This window comes from Ixodes scapularis, unplaced genomic scaffold, assembly GCF_016920785.2.
Source record: "Ixodes scapularis isolate PalLabHiFi unplaced genomic scaffold, ASM1692078v2 PGA_scaffold4__175_contigs__length_147842914, whole genome shotgun sequence".
In the NCBI taxonomy this organism is placed as follows: Eukaryota; Metazoa; Arthropoda; class Arachnida; order Ixodida; family Ixodidae; genus Ixodes; species Ixodes scapularis.
Genome location: NW_024609879.1, coordinates 2493017 through 2520857, shown reverse-complemented (window position 1 = coordinate 2520857; position 27841 = coordinate 2493017). Strand labels below are relative to the sequence as shown.

The 27841-nt window shown below is 45.8% G+C and overlaps 1 protein-coding gene and 1 pseudogene across 2 annotated transcripts in view; one reads left to right on the top strand and one right to left on the bottom strand.

Annotated features, from left to right (window-relative positions):
• The window catches only part of LOC8039910 (dual specificity protein phosphatase 8), a 165952-nt gene that overhangs the window by 93595 nt on the left and 44516 nt on the right, over positions 1–27841 (bottom strand). Inside the window, exons 1-2 of one of the 2 annotated variants that reach the window (XM_042293408.1) lie at positions 15544–15615; positions 11803–11922 (exon numbers count right to left, since the gene is read on the bottom strand). In XM_042293408.1, the coding sequence (XP_042149342.1) occupies positions 11803–11922; positions 15544–15606 (183 nt within the window). In that variant the 5' untranslated portion in view covers positions 15607–15615. Of the gene's footprint in view, positions 1–11802; positions 11923–15543; positions 15616–27841 lie in introns of those variants that run through there. The other variant, XM_040217821.3, reaches the window with a different exon arrangement.
• Positions 18403–27841, top strand: part of LOC115310727 — a 19745-nt pseudogene continuing 10306 nt past the window's right edge.

The following is a 27841-nucleotide window of genomic DNA, read 5'->3' as shown; positions in this document are numbered from 1 at the left end:
CAATCATTTGTTCCGTGCTGAAGCGCGGATACAGGAGCGAGCTTCCAAAGCACTCATTTGACACCAAGAAACTGCATCAAATCCGTTGGGAACAACTTCTGTAGTCCAAAAAGTTAACCCCTGCCTTCCACTGACGTCACTTTGTTGTTGTTGCCAGTAGAGACATTCAGTTTGAAAAACATGGTGAAGACCAAAACTGTAAATTCAATAACTTCGCGAAAAAACAATATTTTGACCTAATATTTGGGATACTATTTTAGCAATGTTTGTTGGTTAGTTCAGCGAAATTTCAAGCAAATCGGAGACAATGAGAAAACCGGTGGAGTACCCCTTTAAAGATATAAAAACACATTATTAATGCATTACTTAGAGGGTAATTAGTGCAACAAGATTGCAATTTTACTGGTAATGATGACAAAAAGTAGCAACCCAAGTTTTAGCGCGAGGTACATGTTTCTACTGTTGCAATGCCAGACTGGGAAAAACCAGGATGTCTGAAGCGGGCCTTGGGGAGACAAAGGTAAAAAGGACCCCCATCATTGCATCCCACAGCTCAACCAGAAAGGAGGGTTTTGGTGAAGAGCTTTCGCCTAAATGATGCAATCTCTATTGGCCACCAGGAGATAATTGCGGACAATTTTAGTGTATTGGTTTAACAGACGAAGAAGAAAACAAAGACGAAATACAAGATAGAGTTCAGCGATGTGTGTGTTTGTACTAAACACTAGTGTGCGTGTTATTTGTGCACTGTGAAGTCAATAATATGTTCGACCAAATCACTCAGGCAGCAGTTTTCATTAGCTACTGTGCCTCCCGCTCATTAGGCAGCTGCAGCACTCACTACATTTCATTGCATGCTGACTTTTTTTAGGCTTAACACATTTGCTTTAGCAAAGCCCTCAAAGCTACACTAATATGGTTTGTGCAGGTAAGTCACATGGCCAGGGGGACATAATATAGAGATATATCCTTCACGATAAATGGGATAATTAACTGTCTTATAATTACGGACAATAAAGACATAGTTCCAATCAGGCACATTGTAGAAGTCACCAAAAAATCTTTAACTAAACAAATTTCAAACAGATTCGGGGCGTGTGGGGAAACCCAGTTGCACGCTAAGGTTACCACCCATGCAACAGGCACAAGGCTAGCGGTGAGAAAACGCAAATAATAAGAGACAGAAAAACTGTACAGCCGCATTATCGCACCGGTAGCCTTGCTCCTCCCAAATTGATTGAGTGGTTTCCAATGATGCCCATCCAATTTCTGGTTAAAACATGTTGATTTTGCACTAAGTACAAACTTAATGAACATGTCTTATTTAGTTAGTCAACTTATCATGACGATTAGCCCCCTATATTCTGTCCCCCTGGCCAGATAACTAACCTGCACAGACTCCACTAGAGTACCTTTCATGGATTTTTTTAAACAAATCTGTAAAGCCTAATAAAAGAAACACACCATATGAAATAACAAGAAAAAACTTGGGGAACTGTTAAACTTCTCCTTTAAGAATGGAAAGCGATAGCGTTATTGGGTCCCGGTAGCCAAATCCTTCTCATATAAACGCAGGCTTGTTGCCAAGCCATGCAAGCGTGTGTGCGTGGCCGCCGGTAGCGTCACGTGTCACGTGACGTCACATGTGGCTGTGACGTCATGACCCTAACCCGCTAAATTTTCCGGGAAAAGTTTTTGCTATATTTTGCGGGAAAATTTTCCTCTCAATTTGTCGGGAAAATTTTCTGCTATACTTCGTTTCAGCCTCCATCCGAACGCAGCCAAAGCTACGTGTGGCCGGAGCCAATCACACGCCGGCAAGAGGTCACGCGATCTTGCCTGCACTTTTGTATCACTCCGCTGCGTCGCTGGTCGTCCGCGCCGCCCGCGCTCGCCGAGTATTTCGTCTGCTACGGGTGTATCAATGGTATCGTCTCCTACAGGTTTAGAAGTGCCCTTTTACGTTCTGAAATTTTGTCACAGGGGATGTCAGTGTACGTAGGTTGGCCGCTGGCGTCTGTGTCCGAGTTTTCCACCATTTCGGCATAGTTTCGAGATGTAAGTATACATTGCAAGGCGCTCAATGACCCGGCCGTTGATGTTTCCTTGTGTAGTCTCGATATACCAGGGCTCGAGGCGCAGTCCTTTCCACCAGCTTCTCGCCGTTCAATGTGATTGGCAGGTAAAGGGGTGCCCTGACTTCGCCGCGTATCAGCGAATTGTAGTGGCCCCGACGCTTCTCTTGTTTTTAACGCATTTGCAGTACGACACGGCTGCAGTCTCCTGACGAATTTGAAAGTAGACATTCATCCCGATCTCTCGCATCTGACGCCCAAATGTGCCTTTGCGAAAGGACGTTTTGAAGCGACTCGGTGAGGAAAGCAGCAGAGCACATGATTCGGCCATTACGGGAACGAAATCACACAGAAAAACCGAGCGCTGCAGCTGTGTTGCCAGCGGATGTACGTGTTTTCACCAAACCACAAGCATTTACATATATTAATAAAAACATAAACTTCAGATATTTAATTCCTTTAGTTGCAAATCATTCTCAGCAGTACATATCCGGAATATTGTGCAACGTTTACGCACAAAACAGTTATTTAAAAAAAAATTACTTTTGCAGACTACTTTGTGGTGTGTAGGAATGCTCTTCTCGAAGTTGCGAACTGTCCCTCAGCCTTTGGCTGTGTTCGGGCGGAAGCTGAAACTAGTAGATCTGGCAGAAAAATTTTACGCTAAATTTGGCGGGAAAAGTTGCCGGTAAATTTGTTGGAGAAATTTTCTGCTAAATTTGTCGGGAACTTCTCCCGTCCAATTTATTGGGTAAAACCCATAACGCAATGGCGCACAGCCACGTGTGACATCATGTGTGACACACGTGACTGCGCACGTTGCATTATGGGATGTTTTGGTCCTACCGATGCCAGCGCCATCGCCGGATTTTCTGTGACACAAACTCATAACCGCATCTACACAAACGTTTTTAAAGCTTTTGTGTAGCAGTATATAGTCCCTGGCATACTTTCGGTGTTATTTATTTATTTGAAAATACTGCCAGTCCCAAGAGAGACTTTAACAGGAAAGAGAACAATACAAAAAAAGATTTATGCATCATAATTGGCACTTTAAGGTCACAAACAAACACATAGACGCTATTGAACAGCGCCTAAAAAAGAAACAAAATCTGAATTCATATCTATAAAAAGACATTCCATAAGAAAACTTAGCAGGCCAGCCCTGGTTATACAATGGAAAACAAAAAAAATAGGTAATCTTACATCACTCATCTCTATGTGACAAAGCATCTAGATGTGTTAGAAATTGGGTTATTGTAGCACTGCTAGCGACGGAATGATTAATTTCGTTCCATTTTCTGATGACTAAAGAAAAAAGAAAAAGTACCGAAAACAGTCGTTTTTAAGGAAATATTCAGACAGGGTTGTACTGTGCTTATGCCTGGTTGCACTAGTATTACCAAATGAAACACACTTGGATTTATACATTTTAAAGGCATTTTGAAAAAGGAAACAATAATTTTAGCCTCAGCTGATTAGCTCTGCCAGCTAAGGTCCAAAGACCCACTTCTTAAGGAGTTTAGTTGGTTAGTCCGTGCACATGTATTTATTGTGTATAAATCTAATTGCCCTACATTCTATTTTCTCCAGTTTAGATATGTTACCTTCAGTGTGAAAGGAGCAAACAATATTGGCGTATTCTCAAAATTTGAAAACAATCACGAGAAAATAGGGGATGGGCACATGTGAAGTCATCAATTTTACATATATACAGGGTGTTTTTCTTTTTATATTAGATTTGTTTAAAAAAGCCACGAAAGGCACACTTCTGCGGTTTGTGCGAGTGAGTTGTATGGCCAGGGGAACATTATGTAGGCGGCTAATCTTTGCGATAAGTTGGCTAACTAATTAAAATTCGTTAACTTTTTAATTAATGAAAATAGACATAAGGTTCCAATCAGAAACTTGCTGAGTCATCGAAGACTACTAAATCAACTTTCAGAGAGTTTGAGTGCATGAAAAGTGTAATAGTGCACAAAAGTTACCACTCGTAGGACAGGTACAAGGCTAGCGGTTGCGGTGAGGCGCCCACGCGATTTTCTCCTCTCTTATCTAGCCCCAGCCTTGTACCTGCTCCACGAGTGGTAACTTTAGTACACTACCACGTTTCTCACGGGCTCAAAGTCTTTCTGAAAATGACTGATTTAGTGGTTTTTAATGATGCTGAGGAAGTTCCTAAATGGAACCATATGTCTATTTTCATTATTTAAAAAGTTAATGAATGAATTTTAGTTAATTAGCTAACTGATTGTTACGATTAGCCCCCTATACTATGTCCCCCTGGACATATAACTCACTCGCACAAACCGCATAAGTATAGCTTTCATGGTTTTTCTTTAAACAAATCTGTAAAGAATTAAAAAAAAACACCCTGTATATGCACTGTGCATATTTTATCAGATGTTTAAAATTTTGGGGGTGGGCGCTTAGTGCTGAATGGGCGGATGCACGGTATTCTACGATAGTGTAAGCCAGATGTTTTGTGGCTGTCCAGACTAGTTTAAGTGATCTTCTCAAGTGCATGAACCCTCTGAAGGCTTGTGTTGTTACATTGCCGACATGACAATTCCAACGCAAGTCTGAGGTAATTAATAGACCCAAATATTTACGTTGATTAACCCGTGGAAGTGTTAGTTCATTTAGACTGTACACAAAATTCTGAAATAGAATTTTTTTTTTTCTTCCTGTTACGGTCAGGCAGAAAGATTTCTTAACGTTCAGAGTCATCTGCCAGACAGAGCGCCTCTCTACACCACGGGGATGTTCGCTTCAATCATGGGGAATGTGCTCCTCAAAGTTCTTCACCCAGACACAAAGAAAATTAAGGTACACAGCTATTTTCTTTGTGCGGTGTACCCACAAGTAATAGTACGAAGAACTGCGGCATGGCGACCACTGAATGACCTTGTGCAGAGCGAGTGCATCACAGTTGGTCATTCGTCGTGGGCAAAGTGAAACAGGAAAGGTAGAACAAAACCACCATTGGCAGGGATGGGCAAAGAAGCTTTGAAGAAATTTCGGGGCCATAAAAAACTAGTTTGGAGCAGGTTGGGAGCAGTAAAAACAAGGTCTTGGAGCAAGTTGGGAGCAGCATACAAGTCTTAAGATTGTTAAAATATGGGCTAAATGTCACCTGGCTTTAGAAACTAAAAAAAAAAGATGGCATTGTAAAAGGGTAAAAAAGAGAGCAAAAAACGACACGGACAGAGATGGTATACATACAGAGAGCGCTGCTCTCTGTGTGTGCACACCTTCTCTGTCCGTGTCGTTTTTCGTGTTCTTTTTTACCCTTTTACAATGCTACACCTACTAGGCCAAGTTACCACTGCGCTAAAATATGGTACGCAGGTCACTCCATGTTAACTGTAGAGTTTTAGACATTTTATATGCAAACATTTTTCAAAAAATTACATGAAAATTATACAAAACATATGAAGCAAAACTGCACTTGACAATATGACATGTGTTGGAACTGACTAACAAAGAGGTAAATATTAGTGATGGACCGAATCTGCCGAGCTTCAGATTCTACAAAGTTTGGCACATGCCAATCTTTGGTACGAACTGGTACGAATTGCTTTCATTGATCACCATGGACTGGTAAGGTAAACAAAAAAATAAAATGCTCATACAATTTTTTTTTTTAGTGATTAGAATAAAATAACAAATGTCTTGGCACATGTAGATATATTGGTACTTCTTTGCCAATTGCTGAAGGATACAGTTCACTTTTTCGAGATTCTGAGCCAATTTCGCACTAGCATCCGCTAAGAGCACCTGTCCAGACTCCATCTTTTCCACCCAATTATTTTTTAGACCCGACACAATCAATCATGCTCAAGCATAGTCCTCAACAAGATGATGCAATGCTCAAGCTGTCGCTCTTCTTCCTGATAATAAGCCCTCTTCTTCCTCTTCTGCCTCTCATCATATTGCTTTTTGACCTCTAGTTTCTCTGCGTTAACTTTATGGGACCTCTTCATGCAGCAAGCCTGCTGTCAAAGGTACTTTCGTGACATCACCGCCAAAACGTTTCAGGTAGCTCTTGACTTGGCACATACCGCAACTACTTGCGATACCCAGGTTGGCTCGTCCTTGCACTAGGTCAGGGGTGGCCAGGCTGGCCTGGCCTAAGAGCCGCAAACAAAACCACGAAACTTCTAAGAGCCGCGGGGGGGAGGGGGGGGGGGGGGGGGGGGGGGCAAACATAACTTTTGTTCAGAGTCTGACTGTACGTATGGGGGCACAAGGCTGTATGACTGTACGTATGGGAGTACAAGGCTGTCAAACTGCAAGCTGGAGTATGGTTTATTCTGAAATCCTTTCTTTTTTTTTTTCTGGGGAAACACGAAAGGGGGCGAAGGGGGGGGGGGGGGGGGGGGGGTCCCTTTACGAGGGATCCGCGAGCCGCACTTGGACCAGCAAAGAGCCGCATGCGGCTCGCGAGCCGCGGTTTGGCCACCCCTGCACTAGGTGCTTGTTTTCACTGAACCCTCCTCACAGTCTGCATCGCCATGTGAAAGTGACAGCACTGCTTTAATCAAGAGACAAGGGAGGGCACTCACAATGTTGGGTCAAGGAACTTTTTTTCACTTTCAAAACCTTGGCCCAGTACTCATCAATGCCTTCTTTGTTCAACCAGTTAAGGTTTGTCAATTTGTGGTATGGCACCAGCAACATTCTTCAGTGAACAAACTACTACTTCATTCATACTGGCTGTCTGGCAAGGATCCAGGAATAGGAGGTGAAATAGGAGCTTGTTGTCCAGGGGCAGCAGTTCCAAAAGCGAATGTGCATAGGCCAAGTAAAACACCCTAGCGGCAGTGCAGGATGCTCATTTCTTCTCTAGTTCCCAGGTTTTCATCTCTTCTTCTGTGCCATGTCCGATTTCTGGGAAATTTTTCCATATCTTGGATGACTCCAAGTTGAGAAAGTTCAATTGTTTTGCGGACTAAGAAAGAATGTTGTGCCTGATGAACAGTAGCTTCTTCGCAAGTCCAATAAGCTCGCTGCAGAAGACATGCACCAGGGGCTCGTCCATCTGAAATAGTGTATTAAAATCATCTGCTGGGCTAGTCGGCTACACATCTTGGTAAAAAAAAAAAGCACTCTATCCTCTCTCTTCATTCTTTCACCCTTGCCTTTCAAATTTTACCAAGCTAAAATAGTGTTTGGAAACCAGAGTACACGTGAGCAGCATTCTTGAGAAACTGACTTTTGCCGGAAGCTGCTTGTCTTCCAGTGCAGACGCCAGCCGGTTCTGCCGGGGGCCCACAGATGGCATGATCGCCTCCTTCAACTGGAAAAAAGACTTCAAGGTGGGATCTAGCAGCCGTTCAAGACTTCCCTGAAGCGGGAGCCAGTGATTGCTGATGTGGCACAAAAACAGATGTTTAGAAAGACCCAGGTTATGTTGGTGTTCCCCGAGATTCTATGATCCCATAGCGCTCTTGAAGTGCTAATAGACATCAATAACCAGTTGTTCAACGTCCATTCCGAAGACATTCAGGCCTTTGGCAAACACATTGTGCACCTCGTGGAGACTACACTCCCCGATGTCAAGGAGGTTCGGACTCACTTGTACTTGCAGCTTTTCGTTCACACTTTTTATGGCATTGGGCCCATCTCTAAAAAAGCAAACCATGCTGTTGTTTGGCAAGTCAACCAATGCATCTTCAATGCACCCTACAATGGTGTCTGCAGTCGCATGGCCCAAGATGGGCCAAGTTGGACAATCACAGATGCTCAACGACCACTTTGTTCTGGCTACTGGCGAAATACCGAACGAGCCCGTCTAGTTGCTGCACGCGCTGTTCCGGTATTGGAGTTTCGTCAATCTGTATTGCGAAGTAGAACCTGGGCCGACAGAACTATTCCTTTACTTTAGCGATGAAGTATGGTGCCACGCAATCCGACACTACGTACAACAACGTTTTCCTTCCACATGTGATCTTAGCCAATTGCGAGTCCGCAAACATCAAAGGAAGCAATATGTTTGCCGTATCACCAAACAAGTACGGGACCGATTTCGCAACAACATCCATTGCAAATGCTGCTTCCATTTTATGCAGCTCGTCAGCAAACAATGCACATGAAATCAATGCACGGCTCAAAAAGTATATCACACCTTGGGTCTGTTTTGGAGGCTCCAGGTCCCCATCCTTGTTTCGTGATCTAGCAGCAGCATCCTTGTGTTTTTTTATTATGAAGCATGCCGTCTAACTGCAGTCACACTGCGTTGCATACAGGATATCACAACGTTGCAGAGCAAGTCAAAACTGTTCCGTTTTGCGAGCAGCCTTACTGCATCATACGCCTATCAGATCCCCCTCTCGTTCCTTCAAAATGGATTCGTTCAAACTTGTCTGACTAGCTGCAAGCACAACGGTTAGATAAATTGCTTTAAATTCTCTAAGTAAACGTAGCAAAGAGAATAAGAAGAGTAGACCACGCCTACATTTCTTCATCTCTTCAAAGTGCAATCAGCACAGTCAGAATCTGGCAGCTCGTACCTCACTCCGTCATATGCCTCACTGCTCACCTTTGTTCTTAAGCTTTCTGCACCGGCCAACGTGGGCTTGCAATAGTCACACAAGTGCAGCAAAGAGGGAGGCATGCCAACTGAAGTACATCCGATTTTATCCCTATATGGTGGCGTGTTTTCCTCCACTATCTAGATGAAGTGACTCCAACACTCCAGTGACTCTGGAAAGCACGCAGCAACAGCAGCAACCTTCGGATGCAGAAATTTTCATTCAGATCCACAGGCTTGCCGGGTGCCCAGTCAAGACTAGCCAAGCCTCTAGTGTAAATGTAGCCAACAGGAATTGCGAGACAGCTATGAGGCTCGTTTATAATTTCAGTTTGGGCGCACCTTGGTGAAATTTCATTATTTATACTTTTGTGGTGCAATTGGCGAGGCAGTTCCATTCCTGCATTGGGGCCGGTATGGCCCACCGTAGCCTCTTCTATAAGGGGAAAGCCTGCACCCTCCACGCCAGACCGATAGGCCGCCATAAAAAGGAGAGGTGAAAAGGAGCCATTTGGTTAGCAGCACCACACAGGTGTCATGAAGTGAACTACCCCCTTTTCTTTCTTTTTGCATTCTGCGGGGGACACGAAAAAAAATGACCGGCTTCCTGCACACCTTCTTTCTGCAACTTATCCTCCTCTCTTAGTGCTCCCTGAGAGGAAAGAAGAAACGTTACACATAACGAAATTACTTGTAATCCCTTACATTTATCAGTAATTCTGTAAGAGAAGAATTACAAATTTTACAGTCATTTGAAAGTAATTTTCTTATCTACATAAACTCTACTGGACTCCCACTGTCATCTGCACTTAAAAAACGCAAGGCCTGGCATCCTTCAAATGCTCAAAGCCTTTCTTCAAAGCAAGCTCACAGTGAAAATGTTTAGTTCTAGCAAAAAGAAAGTGGTCAAAGTGCATGTGAGCTGGTGTAGCAAATGCACTTTTTCTTTTTGTCTCCTCACTCTTCACTTTCGAAGACAAGGAGAGGACACCAAACGATTGCACACCTTCCAAAAGCTCCAGACAATTAACAATGCCCTGTTCGGTTATAGTGACTACAACAGCTTGCATGATGTCACAACAGAACGCTTCAACTTCCGCTCAAATAAAGTTCAACACAGACATAGACTCAATACAATGTGACAATAACTGGCATCTTGCTCAAAAGATATTAGAACACTTCTCATCTTTGGGAGATAAGAATGTTTACTTGATTTTCTGCTACTTTCCACCTGATCCTCTAAAAGCATCAGGTTGGCTGCATCCCTATAACCCTTTCTATGCATCAGCTTAGTGTGGCCCATATAAAAATAGTAATTCTTTTTTCTTTTCTTACAATACAGCACATTATTTGTAGAATGCATATTTTGACACAGAATCTATTGCATTGTTTTTTAAACCCATTAAAGCAAGTAATAAGAAAACAAAATAATAGCTGACATCAGCTTTTTTTGTTTTAGTAACAATGTTAGATTGTTGATTCCGGACTTTACTGTCGTTTGCTGTTTCTGTAGAAGGACGCTGCTGTTGCTTCAGCTGATATCTAGCTGTAAAGAGCCGAGTCATGGTAAGGCCAAACCGAGCTACATCTGTTTTGGACAGCACCAAGAAATGGTAGTACATATGTGCGTCTACATTTCCTTGTTTTAATAGACATCCTATTTTTGTTTTGTGAGAGATCCTTTGATGTTTTTGTTGGTTATAAAAAGCACCATCCTCTAATTCACCAATGTCTCAACCAAGGTTCGACATGCGTTTAAGCTAATGAAAGATCAATATAAAAACATAATTTATAATTGAATTTTATGTGTAGTAATTACCATGTCTTGCTATTTTCTGCACTATCATTTGGCAAAATTTGCTGGCTGAAATATGTTTAGATTTACATGCATTGATCTTATTCCAGGCTTAATTAGCCATGTGACAACTTACAGCTTTGCGATTCTAACGGCGTGAAACTCCGGCTGCAACAAGGAAGCTTTGTGCTTTCCCCAGGGAAGAGATTTGTTTTGTCATTTGCAAGAAGCGCAAAATGCAGTGCGTCAGGCATTTGAGAGGTCCTCCATTGAGAGAGTGTTCGGCATGGCAGACAACATGTCTTCAGTCAGAAACAAAACAAGATGTCCGACGAGATTTTCGAGAGCCAGCTGTTGCTCAAGGTCACCAAAGTGTGACTGGCAGCAATGATAAACTCTTCCCTAAACTCTTTTTGAACGTCCTGGGCTCAAGCAGAAGTAGATCAGAGGCTGAAAGAATAAATTTTTTTTCTGACAAATTTGTCACCAAGTGCTATGAAGGGAATGAAACAGCAAAGTAATGTTACCGGCTCAAATCTGAGGCGGCGTCAATAGGTAACTACGCTTTGCACCTTGCATGTGTTTTGGTTACTACTTTTCGTCAGTGATTAAATTCTTGACGTTGGACAGTGACAAGGGGCATGCCCGCGACCACCTCACAGAAAGATTTTGACCGGTTAATAAATTAATCGTCGGTAACTATATGACCTCTGGTTGAGAACGGCAAGAAGGCTTTTCAAGTAATCTCCACTCCTGCACCCAGCTGTCTGGTGAGTTTCGAGCGTGCATGCGCAGTAAAAGCACGAGGTGAGCATGCTGGAGGGACGCCTTTTCCTCCCGTCTCATTCTAGATCCCTTCAATTTAATAACCTGTGGCCCTACAAAATGTTTTAATTGGGTGCACGCAAACTGTAATTTTAATTCTTAGGTTTTTGCGCGTCACCAATAACCGCAGTTTCTTGCGTCTGTATGAAAGAAATCACTAAAATACGCTGATTTCTGCCTAATAAATGAAGGCCGGACATGTACGGGCTTCTATACAAAGAAGCCAACTCTTTCGTAGGTAAAATCCATCCCAAAAGAGCCCGGGTTCGGAGAACGGCAGAGGTGGCAGGTCGCTCCTCCCACTGCGCCTACAGCCCAACGAAAAGGAGTTATTTTCAATGACTCTGATGCCCGACACTACTCCACACTCCTTTGATACCAATGCGCGCGAATACTATCATTATCAGAACGACCTACTAAAATAAAGCCTTTTCCCCACTTCCACTCTTTGCAACCAAGTACCACGCGTGTGTGCCGCTAGCCTTGCCTGCAGAGTTGCGGACCTTCTAGCAGGTTGTGGAGAGGGGTGCGGTGGAACAACCCAGGAGAACTGGTCAAAGAAGAGGGCTCACGTTTCCGGGATCCCTGTGCAACAGCAGCGCCAGCTGGGGGGCCTCCATCAAGGTGACGGCCGGGCCGTCCATGGCGCCCTCCGCGGGGCTGCCGTGAACCCTCAGGGCATCGCCAGGACCCTGCGTGGGCGAGAGACGCGTGAGCGCGCTGCGCGGCACCCCCTCCGGGGGAAAACATAAGGGAATCACTGGCCGAGCGTGCTATCGGAGCAAGCGGAGCGAAACCTCGCGCTGCAGAACTCAGGGATAATAATAATATCCTTTATTTTCCGACAGACAATGGGAAAAAAAAGCGGTCGGAAACAGCTCGACCGGTCCCTAACCCCCCCGATACAGTGGCAGAAAACCATCCTGAATAAAACCTAGGTATCAACTTATAACTGAGACACAAAAGAATAAATTTATGTGAGATAGAGATAAATTCTATATGGAAGCACCCGCAAAATCATAAACAACATTTTCAAAAAAAAAAAAGCACTGTACAAAAACATTATTGTAAAATACCACGGAAGTGCCCACTTCATTCCAGCGCCCAATGTTACCGTATTTTTCCGGCTATAGTCCGCAAGGGCCAATACAGGCCGAAAACAAAAGTTTTTGCTTAGATAATCCATATCCGCTGCATAGTCCGCACCTGGTGCTTAGTCCACAGGAAAATCTTCTCACACACGGCACACCTTGACAGATGTCTACTTTCTTAGCTCACAATGAAGCTTGCATTATACATAAATCATCATTAACATACTCTTTCAGTAACAAATTCCGTCATGTCTCGTCACAATGAACGATCTTGAAAAATGAAATTCCTCTGCAGTCCGCACAGCCAGAAATTTCGGACTATAGCCCGGAAAATACGGTAACATTTTCCAAACTTGGGAAGTCTGCAAATTATATGGTAAGCGCACAATTTGACCAGACAAGCACACTTCTACATATACCTAGTTTTCTGTAAAAGTAGGGTGGCTGCTCCCCCGCCATTTTATGGTATTCAAGAAAGCAGCAATGTAACCAAACACTATGCAAGAGAACACCCATGCCTCTTTCGATCTGGATAACCACCGTTCCGGCGTGCAATCGCGTATCGCTACTGCGTGAAGCACTTCAAGGACCTCAGGCAAACAGCGTTACTGCACTGGCTAGATTTCTGAACTACAGCGTAAACCAGTGACAGCATACCTCAAAGGCAGAGCGACCTCACGAAATATAAACAAAAACATTTTTTTTCTTTTAGAGATCCACGTCACAAGATTTCTTTGCTCACTGCGTCTGCGCGCTTTCTTTACGCTGACTTACTTATCGGCGCCAACTTTTCTAGTAGGGAGATTATCATATGTACTTGTCCTCCCCCGATGCAGGAAAAACACACATGATCAAAATAGGCTATGGTCATACAAATATGTACCTTCCCCATACTTCTTCTCTTTGAAACAACTGGGACGAGGAGACACTTCTTTCGAATTGTTTAAAAGCCACCAACACGCTCACGTAGTTCAAGACACAGGAGACGATTAAGGAGAGTATTGTCACGTATCGATCCCCGTACCTTTCTCTTGGCATGCGAGAGGTACGGGGATCGATACCCCGCACCTCTACCAAAATGTCACGAATGACAATTAATGAGGCAATAATAACTGAAGAAACTAAATGTTTAATGGGGCGAACTTGTGCCGAAACATAAAAAGGGAACAGAAAAAAAGCAAAGCATCACAGGCGTCAAAGTCGGCGTGACAGCAGAGTCGAACGCTGGGGCGAAACTGACTCCGGCGTGCCACGCAGAGCCCCTTTTGTACACGCGTGGGCTTCTGAAACAATGAGCGTAGAAGTTTCGGCGTGTAGAACATTCTAACCTCGAATTAGCAACACGGTTCTCGAATTTACCAGAACATCACATTAGAGTCAACAAAACTGCGTACCCGCGGTCAGGAATCGAACCCTGGCTTTCTGCTTGGCAGGAGAGCGCGATAACCGTTAGGCCAAGGCCGCGCTGCCTACTTAGTCAGCTGCGCTCGCGGCAATATGAAAACATAAAAAATAAAGAATTTTTTTTTTAACTATTGACTCGCAATTTTGTTACATTTAGAAAAATCAGCTGTGTTTCCGCATTAATAACACAGCTGCAATAATGTCTAAGCATTTTTTTTATATGTATTCGCCAAATGCATTAAAAGGTGTTGATTTTGATAATGTTGCACGTGAACTTCTAAAATGTGGGGTAATTGACGTGTTCCATAGTTTCTTTTTATAAAAATGTGTAAATGTAATTTTCAATATTATGTGTACACGTTGTAAACCTTTCATAAAATATGTAAGAAAAATTATTACGAGCATGCTTCGGTGCGAAATCGACGGCTGTGCAAATTACCATAGTGAAATCTTAGCAATCTGCACGCCTCGAGATCAGGAACTTTATCTCTCTGGACAAAAATTAACTATCACCTTTAAATGCAGCTGAATGCTCCTCCCAAGCAAAGGCATAGCCAAGGAGGAGCCTTATGAAGCATCAGCCCCCCCCCAAAATCCAGCCGACCCGATAATGTAAAACATGCACTATCAACCCCCCCCCCCTCCCCCCCCTTTGCTGCCCCCGAAAAAAATACCTGGCCACACCACTGCTCCCAAGGACATGGCTTTTACTTATTTTTTACATAAATATTAAAAAAAGAAAAAAAAAAACGGACTATTATTGTGCGATCTGGCGTGGAAACTCCCTTTCGTAGCTCTACTGGCTCTACCTTGTGCTTCGTGCCAAGGCTAGCGCAGCAGTGCTGAAGCCCTGCACTGCTGGCTCGTCTTGCGTCTCTCGTGCGAAGGAGGAAGCCACGCTAGCCTTGACAACGTCCAAGGAATTAGCGAGGCACTGACTCCTCCTACTTGGCTGGGGTTTGCGTCTTTCCGCAATCCGGGTCCCGGAGTCCAAAGGGGTGCGCGCGAGCAGGGTGCAGCCGAGGCGGACGCCTGGCTCCGGGCCACGGACACCGCCGACGAGTAAACAGGGGGCGAGCAATGAGTCAACGTCGCTGCGCTGCGACCGCCACGCACAAGGGCCGCCGCGCTCACTGCGGCACGCGCGACACCGGACCCGGGTCGTCCGCAACTGGCTCGACGGATGCCGCGACTGACCGTCGACAAATCCAGCAACGCGCCGCCAGCGCAGCCGTAGCATTCTCAAGCGAAGCCTTCCACACAAGGCACAAGTCACACTATCACGTGACGTCACTTTTGTAGACTACCACCACTTATGCGACGTGCCCGATGTAGACTACCAGGGCACTTATGTCTGCCATACACAAATCGTGCATAACATCTGACTGAGGCAAGTTTTGACAGGCAAGTGTCTCGTTTAAAAGAATCCGGATATCCTGACGACCTCGTGGTAGGCGTGTGTGAAACTGTGCAAAAGACTCAAACGCATGTCATCAAGAAGCAAAGACAAAACTGAGGCAGACAAAACTCAAAACAAAATCGTGGTCATTCCATACAATCATGGGATCGGGTTTACTAAGGTTGATCGAATGCCATTTCATCGAAGCACGTTTTAGAGAATGGGCACGTTTTATTGAAGCGCGGTTTAGAGGAAGCGGAGCCCCAGTTTAGAGAAACACTTTTTATCGAAAAGGGAACGCTTTTAAAAAAAAGGCTTTCCTACTTTTCGCGTGTATCATTGGTGCCATGCCCCCCGCTGCGCTCCCGCCGCTTCGCGGCGGCAATCTGCGGCGGCTCATTACAAAAATGTTAACTCACCTGATTTACCCGTACACGCCGCTTCGCGGCGGCCGAATTCGCTAAAAGGAGGCTTATCGCCATTTTGTCTATCACGACTGGCGCCACTCATTTTCCAAGATGGCGGTTATAGTGAGGGTCGGAGATGCGTGCCGGCTGTTGAGCCTGTCTAGTGTGCTGGCTTCACTGAGCGACACAATTATTTCTGGTAATATGGGGAAGCTAGGGTGTTATGAGCGCAGGTCACCTCTTTACCTTGGAAACAAGGACGGTGTTTTCCGTAAAATTAACGCAACGATGCGCGTTTTTATTCAGGAGCGAAACCGAAACTAACATCCATTTTAGATTTAATTTCTCGATATAGGTCTTAATTTTGAGATTCTTTCATAACTCAAGATATGTCTCACATCGTAATCATTTAGTTAGAGAAGTTGTTCGCGGAAATTTTATTTTGTGACATACATTTCGATTCAGACTATTTGTAGTTAAAGAAATCAGTGCTGATATTTGTGCGTTCTCGCTGCCTTTTCTCGCTCAGATAATTGTCATAGGAAATAATGAACTGCGGGCCATTTTAATAGCTTTTGGGTATTTATATGATTAATTGGTTTACATTCTTCCCAGCAGATTAATAACATAGTTCAAATTTTTACAATATGTCCACAAAACATATAAATTAGTAAACGCTGTCCTCACTGCAACAGTCCAAAGACGGGATCCGAGTCAGACAGCTGAAGTATGTGCGAGTCTTTTTTTTATAGCAACGCGGTCGCGCATAGGACTTTATATTCCATCCAGTGTTTGACTGTGTGTCTATCTTGATAACGATGCCAGAGTTTTTCATATGCTAAATAGAAAACAAACTGATACGTTTCTGGAAATTCTATTACGGTTGAACTGTGTTTTTCTTGCGATCGTAGCGTTAATTGGGGGCATACATTGCCACGATTTGTATTAACAATAATAATATTAAAATTCAGATATTTTAATACGTAATTTTTCAAACTCTAATATAATTTTTTGCTTATGATCTAATTTGAAACGCGCGAACAAATATGACAATCAAAAGTGTGCTAAGTACCATCACTGGTGTCAATTGCAGTAACTTTAATTACCAAGTACTAAGATAAAAATAGTCTAAAATCAATGAAAGCATTCTAGCTAATGTAAGAAATTCATGTAAAATTACATTATTGTGGGTAAAGTATATTTTGCTATCAATGTCGCGACTTTTAACGATCGGCAAAACGTCCCAAGTCGCCGCCAATATCCTTCCAAACAAAAAGCCCGGTAAAAAAAAAAAAAAAAAAAAATTTGTAATTATTAGTTTTTTCATAACATTTAGTTACTTTCATTTTTACGCTCCGTCATTTTGCCAATCTCAGCCTTTCCAGTTGGAAGGAACGCCTACCTGCTTGCACGTCTGCTAACTGCAGCACGTTTCGTTGGCGTTGGAAGCCGGTGAAACAGTAGTGAGTTTTAGTATTGCGTACACGAGCGAACGCAAGCACTGTGTGTTTGCGTTGGCTTTGCGTGTTCCACACTGCGCGTGCGTGGAGCCCGAAATTGCGGTCTTGGATGGCGCATGACGATGAGGCGCACACACAACTTGGTGCACGCAACTCTAACGCAAACGCACGCCGCTTGCGTTTGCTTTTATGCGCAATACTAAAACTTTCCAGTAAAATACAATCCCATACCTGCTGCAGCACCACGTTGGGACAGTGAAGAGTGTTGTTTGCATTGGGAAATTACATTTCGCGAGCCATGATCGCGAGCAGTTCCGCCGTGCCCGCTGAGCAGGAGAATCGGGGGACCCTCACTAGAGCGCTTCCCGTTTCCGCCGCGGGAGGGCGAGCGTCGAGCTGGAGACGCGATGAACCGGGGTCGGTAAAACGGAGTTTGCTAAAACGAGCTTCTCTAAACCGGATGCCTCCGCATGGGATCACTCACGAATTAAACAAGATTGCAAGACGCCAAATCATCGACGTGGTATGCCCTGCCCCAAGCAAAGCGCACTCTATGTGCCGCCGAATAGATAACAAAAAAATAAAAAGGCATGCACTTTTGTTTACAGGACACTATATGTCAAGTGCGAAACGGCTGTTGTTTACAGCATTCCTTTGTTTTGCGGAAAGTGTTACATCGGCCAAACGGGCCGGTGCATCAACGATAGAACAAAGAGAACATGCAGCGCCAGTGAAGTGCACATCAGCAGGCCCACCTGTCAGCCCACTGACATGTGAATGTAACCCAGCCTTTACCAACGTAAGCGTTCTTGAAAAAAAAAAAAAAAAAAAAAACACGCGCGAGAGATGTTTGAGGCACTAGCCATCGAAGAGAGTGGAGAGCAATGTGTCAGCAATCCCGTCCATCACGCTGCACAGCAAGGCAAAACAATATCTAGGGTGTGTTGCGGCTTTGGGCCAATCCACAAACGCACTTGCAAATTCTTTTTTTTTTTTTTCAATTTTTTTTTTAATTTTTGTTTATGCAGTATTTTTTTTTCTTATTTTTTTTTTTCGTCTGATTTTTTTTATATGTACACCTTATTATGCTTTGTTCTTTTTAACAAATTCTAAAATGTGCACATTATCTCGCAATCATGGAATTCTCGAAGGGACTAAGAAGAAGAGGAGGTGGATGAAGTAGTAGTATTAAATAGTTAATGAGAGGAAGCTACCGACCTGATCGGACGTTCTATTGCTTGCTCTCTATCGTTATCATTATTTTGATAGACCTGAGCCCGTCTACGCGCCCCTTACTGGCATGATCAGTCGTGACCGGGAACCGGCCACAGCTCATCGCGGCACGGATTGCGTCGGGTAACCGACACGGAATGAACTCCCAACCCGGTAAGCCTACACCGCGGCATCAGCGATGGATCTCTCCCAGCAAATTCCTGCTGAAGGCGACCACAACTATCATGTCGTCCGGGGAAATCTGACGGGCAGCTCAGCTTTGAGAAAACGACCCAATGACATTGATGGCGATTCCCCCGAGTCGTCGCTGACACCAGCCAAAGTGCCGGCTGGAGCAAACGACGCAATGGATCAAGGATTCACAGAGGGTGACCTAGAACGATTCATCCTTGTGGAGCACCGCCGACAAAGAACATCAGGAGTCCCGGTACTACTGACACCGGCAGACAAGGCGCATCGCCTCCAGCAACACAATCCGCTGATATTAAGCACCCAAGTCAACACGGCAGCACGCGGCCCCATCATACGTCATCGCTTCACTGCCAGGGGGGTTCTGGTGGAAGTAGCGGACGCCACTTCAGTGAACAAGCTCTTGCAAGTTCGCTGTCTTGGTGACATACCCATACAAGCAACCATACCCAGCGCCTACCTTCAGAACTATGGACTGATCAAGGCAGTGCCCACGTGGTTCACGGATGTAGAATTAAGAGATTACTTACAACCAGAAGGTGTCATCGCGGCTCGCCACCTTTATCGTCGCCGAGGGAAGCCTGGCGACGCCGCAAGTCCATCAGATCGCGTCGTTCTCACGTTTCGTCCGAACACAGCGCCCGACGAAAGTGAACCTAGGATTTACTCGGCACGAAGTCGTCGAGTATACATTGAGGCTCCTCCGAGGTGCTTCAATTGTCAAGCCCTTGGCCATGTGGCGAAATATTGTAAGAACACCTTAAAATGCAAGAAATGTAGTGAACCACATTCTACCAAAGACTGTGTAGGCGGGACACCACCGAAGTGCGCTAACTGCGGCGGAGAGCATCCAGCAGACTATGCAAATTGCAAAGTACGTTTGGCTGCGCTCAACAAGACAAAAAACTTCGTGCACGGTCTGCGACTGACCCCTCCCATTAAGGACGACCCTCCACCCTTGTCGTCTTTCCCGCCACTGGATGTTCTTCAAGAATCATCAAGCTCGACGGCCCCTCAGCAGCAAGTACAGCAGAGAGCCCCTAGAGAAGCTAAGCCAAAACGTACTCCTTCGAAAAACAAGCAGGGGGCTCAGAATGAGGCCACCAATGAACCACAAGGAGCTACAGAGACATCAAGACCTGCTCCGCCACCTCCATCTAAACGCAACAAGCAGTCTAACAAGAACACAGATACCCATGCTGGGTCCACAAGGGGGCCACTATTCCCAGCGCTTGGATTGATGACGGTCGGCGACATAATAAGTCGTATCTTTTCTGTCTTTGAAAGTTTTACTTCCAAGCTGCCATCCTGCACCTTTAAGAGCATCTTCGAGGGAATTATGGTCTTTAAACCCGCAGTTGTAACAATGATCCCCAGCATGCATCAGTCTAATGGCTAATGCCTCTTCTTTTGAAGATGATGTAAAACAAGCCACAGTAATTCAGTGGAATGCGAGAGGGTTACCTTCACGTCTTTCAGACTTCAGACAGTTTGTATTCAAGTACCGGTTCCCGATCCTAGCCATCTGTGAATCACGAGTAGCCGCAGATTTCCGCCTATCCGGATACGAAGTGTTTCAGTCGGCTCGGGATTCTGGCATTAGTCGGTTATTTCTAGCTCTTCGGAAAGACCTCACTTATGTTCACCATGATGTCCCAACACACCCGAATAATGAATACGTCTCTAACTGTTCGTGGGGGGAAAGTTTCATTCACCATAATTGCTTCATATGTAGCCCCGTCCTGCGTGTTTGACGTTTCTAGATTGGATGCTATTATTAGACAGTGCCCAGGGCCAATCTTATTGACAGGAGACTTTAACGCTCATAACGCGGCCTGGGGGAGCGCAAAAACTACGCGTCGTGGAAGAGAGCTGCTTGATCTGGCATACGACCATGACCTTTGTGTTTTAAATGATGGGCCACCGAATTTTGTTCGAGGCACCCGTAGCAGTAGCTGCTTAGACGTCGCCTTTGTGTCACGCGATATTGTCTCACGGAGCTCCTGGTTCGTAGACGTCGAGTGCCATGGCAGTGACCACATACCAACCTACACCACAATTTCTGGTTTCCAAGTCAACACCAAGCTTCATTCTGTATTATACACCGACTGGAAAAAGTTTAGAGATGACGTAGAAGTGCGCCTCCAAGCCACTGGTACCTATCATGAGTTTATATCTGCCATCCAACTGTCAGCAAAGGAAGCAACGAAAGCTGTACACCTTCGCCCTCCCGCAGCACGGTGGACGCAGAATATGAGCGACTGCGGGCAATTCGCCGATGCGCAGAGAGGCGTGCAAGGCGCACAAAATTACCTGCTGATATCCGCAATGATAGAAGAACTCAAAAGCACATGCGCCGTCATCTTAACAAACTTTCAAAGAAAAAGTGGAGACGCACTTGCGCTTCTTTTGACCCACGTGCCCCCTTGTCACTTATGTGGCATATAGCGCGAGGGTTACGATCTGCACCACAGCAGAGAACACCATTTAATGCTCTCTCAATCTTCTTACGCAGGCCAGCTCTTGCGATTGCTGAGGATTTCTGTGCTACACTTGTAGGCCCATGAACAGTGAATACTATCGACCCAACAAGTGTGAGCTTTGAAGAGGTTGCTGATCATACTTCAAGAATGATGGATAATATGTTTAGCGCATTTGAACTCGATCAAGTTCTGGCATCTTTGAATCACTCTTCATCGCCTTGACCAGACGGTATTACGTATGGTACACTTGCACACCTTGGATCTCAAGCCCGCCAACATCTTTTAGACGTATTTAATGCTTCTTGGTTGTCCAGCTGTGTCGCTCAGGGATGGAAAACCGCTTGCGTAGTACCCATCCTGAAAGTCGGTAAGTCTCCTTCAGATATCAAATCCTACCGACCTATTGCGCTTACAAGCTGTATCGGAAAATGCCTGGAACGAATGATTCTTTCGCGTCTGGAATGGTTTCTCGAATCCAACTCACTCTATCCGGAATCAATGACAGGGTTTAGACAAGGCCGCAGCTCTATCGACAATGCAATTGACCTTGTTGCTCATGTCGATGATCAGAGGCTCCGTGGCAAGCTCACAACGGCTGTATTTCTCGACATTCGGGGAGCCTTTGATAATGTTCAGCACTCAGCAGTTCTGCAAGGCCTAAGATCAATAGGTATCGGAGGTCGTCTTTATGACTGGATTGCCGACTACCTCCACAATAGGACAATCTTCGTCCGCATGAGTGATGGAGATACCATGCCACCATATTCTCACCAAAGGTGTCCCGCAAGGAGGGGTTTTGAGTCCAGTCCTATTTAATATCGCCCTCATTGGTCTACATGCACTCATCCCGGATTCTATACATATCTCGCTGTACGCCGACGACGTGTGTCTTTGGACGTCAGCAGCGTCTCCTAAGAGAACACATTTACGCCTGCAAGCTGCTCTCCACAACATATCGAGGTTTTTGGCCATGCGAGGCCTTGAGTTATGCCCTGCAAAATATGCTGCTATTGCATTCACTAGAATGAAAGTAGATCGTTACAGCTTATCAATTGACGGTACTGCTATTCCATACGTTCCAGCTCATAAATTTCTTGGAGTTTATATCGACAAAGGGTTAACGTGGAGCTCCCATTTATCACATCTCAAAAACAGACTCTCTGCGTTTATTACCTTAGGACGCTTTATAAGCGGCACAACTTGGGGTGCTTCAACAGCGGCCCTCCTTCGTTTATACAACGCCTTATTTGTTGGAGTTCTTCGCTACAGCCTTCCTGTCATGCATGGACTTAGTCCTACCAACCTGAAAAAAACTCCAATCTCTTCAAGCACAAGCACTAAGAGTATGTCTCGGAGTCCCTAAATCTACATCCACCATTGACGCCATTGCTGAATCTCACTGCCTTCCAATAATAGCCATTCGAACCCAGGAGACTGTTCGGAATCATATTCGACACTTAACAAAACATCGCGCTCATCACCTGGCTGACTTACCAGAAAAGTGTTTTTATAGCCGTATTGGACAGCAGAATCTAGACCATACTGACAGCATACCGACTACGTTTCAAGAATATATGCTACCTACCACGCCCCCATGGTTCCTCTTCCCACTACAGGTGTCTACAAACATCCCGGGAATACCTAAAAAGGCAACTCTTCCTGCAGTCGCCTTGCGGCAGTTTGGCAGTTTTCTCTGTCTTTATTGTACACACGACATTCCTCCTCCTGTCACATCTACACGGATGCATCCACGACTCATACTAGCTCCTCTATTGGCATTGTAATTCCCGCCCTCACCCGTACAAATGGTTATAAGCTTTCACGTCGAATGTCTACAACAGCTGCTGAACTTGTAGCAATTCGTGAAGCGTTAAGATTTATTATTGCAATGCCTCCTCGTTCATGGACGATAATAACAGACTAAGTCATCGCTACAGTCCCTAGACTGCCCAAGCAAGAACAGCCCTTATAAGCAACTGCTATTACAAATACTTCAACTCCATTACGACGGGGCGTGTCAAGGCCACTCGATGTGCTTTCAGTGGATACCCAGCCATTGTGGAATTCCGGGCAACGAAATGGCTGATGCTGTCGCAAACCGAGCCCAAACATCCACTGAGCTGATGCAAGCCCCATTTACCAGGACGGACATCAGAAGCGTGGTGAACACACTCGGAAAAAGAACCGCCTCACGTCTCTGGGAAGATGCCGCTGACAAGAGTACACCGCTACGAATCATTGACCCACACTTAACATTTCGAGCACCTCCAGCTCTTAAACGGCGACGTGAGGCTGTGCTTCATAGGATACGCCTGAAAGTTGCATATACGAGACGTTACCTATTTTGCATTAGGCGGATCGACTCTCCAAATTGCACCACGTGTGGGATTACTGAGGATTTAAAACATAATGACAGAGTACCCTAACTACGAAGGTGAACGACTTCAATTGCACGTACATCTCAACTTATCTCCTGGAACTTCCCTCACCATGAAAATGGTACTAGGTCCCTGGGAAAATGAGGCTTTTGCCGCAAGAGCCACGAACGCCCTCATCAGGTTCATGTCAGAGACAGGCCTGGACAAGAGACTTTAAAACTGCACAAGTTCTAACCTTCCTACATTTTTTTTTGTGTGTGTGTGATACTTTATTTCTTTCTTTAACTTTCGTATCCCTCATTCTCCCTCCCTACTCAGAGTAGCCAGTCAGGAGATGACTCCCGGCTAATTTCCCTGAATTCCTTTTTCTTGTCAAAAAAAAAAAAAAACAACAACAACTAATAGTCAGCTTTGCGTATGTCCTGCCCTGTAACCATATGGTACCAACTAGCTGAACTCAAACCTTGAAGGTAAACGTTCGGCAGCCCTCTGCCTGGTTAGGAACCGGTTATTCGATGTAGACATCAATTTCCGCTCAAAAAGCCCGATAGATGGCGCTAGGTGTACCCCGGACAACCCGGACGCGCGCTCGCTCAAATGTGCGCTGCTCGACTTTTTTTTTCTTTCTTTCGTTGAACAGCGTTTTCGTGGTTACTCATGTAAACTCATTTAGGCGACATCCGGTTTTCCCTCATCCGGGTACATCGATAAAAAAACGCTTTCCGGTTTCGGAATGAGCGCACTGTTGTTTATACGATTTGTTACTCTGCTTCAAGTCGTTTTTCGGTGTTGACATGCAGAGGTAAGTCCCACCGAAACGCCAGGTATTGTGCTTATCGATGCATTCATGACGCGATTGCGAGAATCCGTGAACGACCTCTAACGAGTGATTTCATTTTGTCTTCCGCGAGATAAACATCGCTGTGGCCACCGTCGCAGATGAACGGCGATGCGACCATGTCTATAGTCGGTTACAGGTTAAGCGGCAAATGCCCCTCAAAGGGAATGCCATATCCCTCCGCCACCTCCGCATCCAATAGCGTCCCACCGTTTCCGTGACGTCGCGGCCAACGCGCGAGGAGGGTCTTGCCTTTCTGTACATATTTGCTTTATCTTTCGACTTCGACTTAGCATTGTGGAAGCCACGAGAGGGAGATTAGAGTTTTCCCCCACCGACGGAAACAAATACGACTTTCGGGGATTAGCTTCCCCCCCCCCCCCCCCCCCCCCCCCCCCCTCGATGGATACAAAGGCTGCTTTCAGGGGCTCGGTTCCCTCCCCGATGTATGCAAAGGTCTCTTTCTTAAAAAGTGGGATCGGAGACGAGTTGGAATCCATTGAAGCGGAACAAGGAGCGTTTCCAGTGAACTCTTCTTTCGACTGCGGAGAAATTTGAAACGGGCGCATCACGCTTGTGGGAGGAGCTTCTCCTACCTTCTTGACTTGTAACCGACTATAGTAGACAAACGCAGCCGTGTCCATGAAACGTCGCTGGGAATCAAGTATAAGGAGTATTCACTGGGCGCCATATTTGTGGGTGCTGTCTAGAGCGCACGCTCAGAACGAGCCCCCATTAGTGAGTTTTAGTAAACCGTGTTTCCCGCTCCGCTAAGCCCCTCCGCTACCCGGAACTCTACAGCCAAGGCCATCGGCGCGCAGGCGCAGTGGCGATTCCGCGCTCCGCTCTGCAGAGCGGCTGCACGAAAACGATCTACTAAAACTCCCTATTAATAGGCTGCTAAGACCGGCAATCATGATGGTGTGGGATGCACGTTGCAAAAGAACCGTGGAAGCTCGCCATCAGCACGCGCTCAGCAGTCGCGCACACAACTATGGCCGCCAATGAATACTTCCTATACAAAGTGAGGGAGAGAGAATAGTTGTTTATTAATGCGAAAGCATTAACTGTCTCATGGAGCGAGAAGACGTCATCATCTTTGAAACCATGCAAAACGGCACCTTAATGAAACCATGCGCAAAGCTAGCCAACGGCCCCTTTTACACTTCGGACCCATTGGCTGGCGCGCGTCGACGAGGCTTCCATTGGCCGCTGCGCGTCAGTTTGTGTGGTATCATCCTGACTGTGTTATCACACTGTTGCGTTATCAGTGATCACCACGTTCGCTCGCCTCTTGTCGGTTGTACGGCGCGTGGCAATATATACGGCGCATGGAATAAACCAAGGGGTTCGCTCTGCCGGGAACTACAGGGGTGGAACTCATGAAATGTACTCGGGAGCAGCCACGGGAGCAGCTGAAGCAGCTGTTTCGGAGCAGGTTGGGAGCAGCTAAAACTACGTTCTGTAGCAGGCTAGGAGCAGCTCAGATCAGTTTTCAACTCCAGCTTGTGTCTTAGACAAGCACGGGAGCAATTCCAATTGTGCTTGGCAGCACAGCTGAACAAGAGTGGTTAGGGACCTAGGTATAACAGCGGTGTAACAGATGCGAAAACTTGAAACTTTGTGAGCCTTAATGACAACCAAAAAGCAAGCACCATATTCACATTGAAGCTGTCTAATAAGTACGCGCGTATTCGATCCACGCCTCATCTGCAACTGGCGAGCGGCAATAACTATGACGGCAGCTGGCGCCCCTAGTGGCAAAATATTTCACACGCGCAGTGACGAAGTCAGGACCAGGTAAGGCAGCCGCGACTTGCGCGCCTCAAATTGACGAGCGGATATCTTAGAAAGCAGAAAGACTTTTAAGTGGCGCCATCCACTCATAGCGTTACGAAACGCTGCGGATTCTGTGTGTACTAAACACTGCGCGCTGCCGCTCTCGTCTGTCGGCACGTCAGAATTAGAGTAGGTCGTGGGCTGGACGATGCGATGGCGGTGCGCCGGACCAACGTTGCGACGGATGTGGGGCCGCTACTTCGAAACTGTCATTCGTGGTACCGGCCAACCGATCTTAAAACATCGAGTGGAAGGAATATAAGTGCGAAACAATCACAGGACAACCGGTGCACGCAACTTCGTCGTCGTCACCTGCTTCACACGCCGAAGAAGCGGAGGGAAAAAATAAATAAAAGAAAGAAACGCTGTCGGGTGCAGCCACGCGACTTCATAACTCTCGCCTCCTCTACATTTCTCCCGCATCCTCTGTACACAGTCGCGGCCATGAGCTCCCGTGCTCATGTTTCGGTTTCGATCAGTTGAGTTTTTTTAATACACAGAAAGAATAAAACACATGAAGGACGAACACGACACAGTTCTTTCATTTTTTGGCTGCATTAAAAATATACGTGACTCCGTAGGAAAATATTGATTGGGTAGTCTCTGACACCACATTATATCAACGTTACTGGAGCAAGCTCAGAGCCTCTGTAGTTTCACAGCTCCGCCTGCGACGAGAGCTCAGTGGCGGTCACGAGAGCTAGCAGCGCTGCAGTCGAGTCTTGCTTCCGGATTGTCTAGCCCGCCAAGTTGGAATGGCAATACTTGAGCTTGGGCGAGCTGTTGATTCATACTAAAAGTTCACAGCGCAAGGAAAGAGGCGCACACAAAAATAAATTTCAAACACTCAAAGAAAGAACACTCACAATGCGCTGACTCTGATTTCTGTGGTGTATTACACTTCATCTTCATCGTCTTTTTTTTTTTTGCTATTATACACATGGAAGTAAAAGAAAAAGAAGAAAGGAAAAAAAAAGAAGGAAGCTCTCAACGCAGTGGTAGCAGGCAACGCGCGAGACAGGGAAGCAAGATCCGACTGCAGCGCCGCTAGTTCTCGTGACCACCACCTGGGCCACTCGCCTCTGCAGGCGAGAATAGGGAGCTGCGAAACTGAGCTTGCTCCAGTAACGTTGACATTATATCGCCTAAGAACAAAAAACAAAACAAACAAAACAAAAAAATTGAGGGGCGGAGGGCTTTGTGTTTTTTTAACGCTAGTGATAACCGTGAATTTAAAGCTACCGCCCGTTCTAAAGAAACAACCGTTAGAATCCACCCATACATCCGGTGTATGGCCATCTATGCCAAACTAATGGCGGCTCATGAAGGAAGAAGATGCTACCAAGCAGAGGATATGCGAGGCCTGTAGCGTTGCAACACGACGCACGACTAGACCGATCTCAGCAGCAAGTTTTGCTACACCGCCGCTGCCGCGAACCATTGCAACGTTACTGGAGCCTGCAGTTTCGCAGCTCCCTATTCTCGCCTGCAGAGGCGAGTGGCCCAGGTGGCGGCCACAAGAACTAGCGGCGCTATAGTCGGACCTTGCTTCCTTGTTTCGCGCGTTGTCTGCTACCACTGCGTTGAGAGCTTCCTTTTTCTTTTAGAGCGCAGCTCTTAGGCGCCCGTTTCCAGCCTGAGCGGCGTCGCCGTCGGCGTCGCCGTCGGCGTAACCGGGGGGGGGGGGGGGTCACGTGACCCCCCCCCCCCGAGATCACGTGACCCCCCCGGGGTCACGTGACTACCCGCAGGTGACGTGACCCCCCCTCAGTACCCTGCCCTAGTCCCCCTCAAGAGCTGCGCTCCAATTCGGCGTTACAGGGATTTGTAAACGGCTTTCATTTTTTCTTTTCATCCTCTTTTTTTTTACTTTCATGTGTATAATAGAAA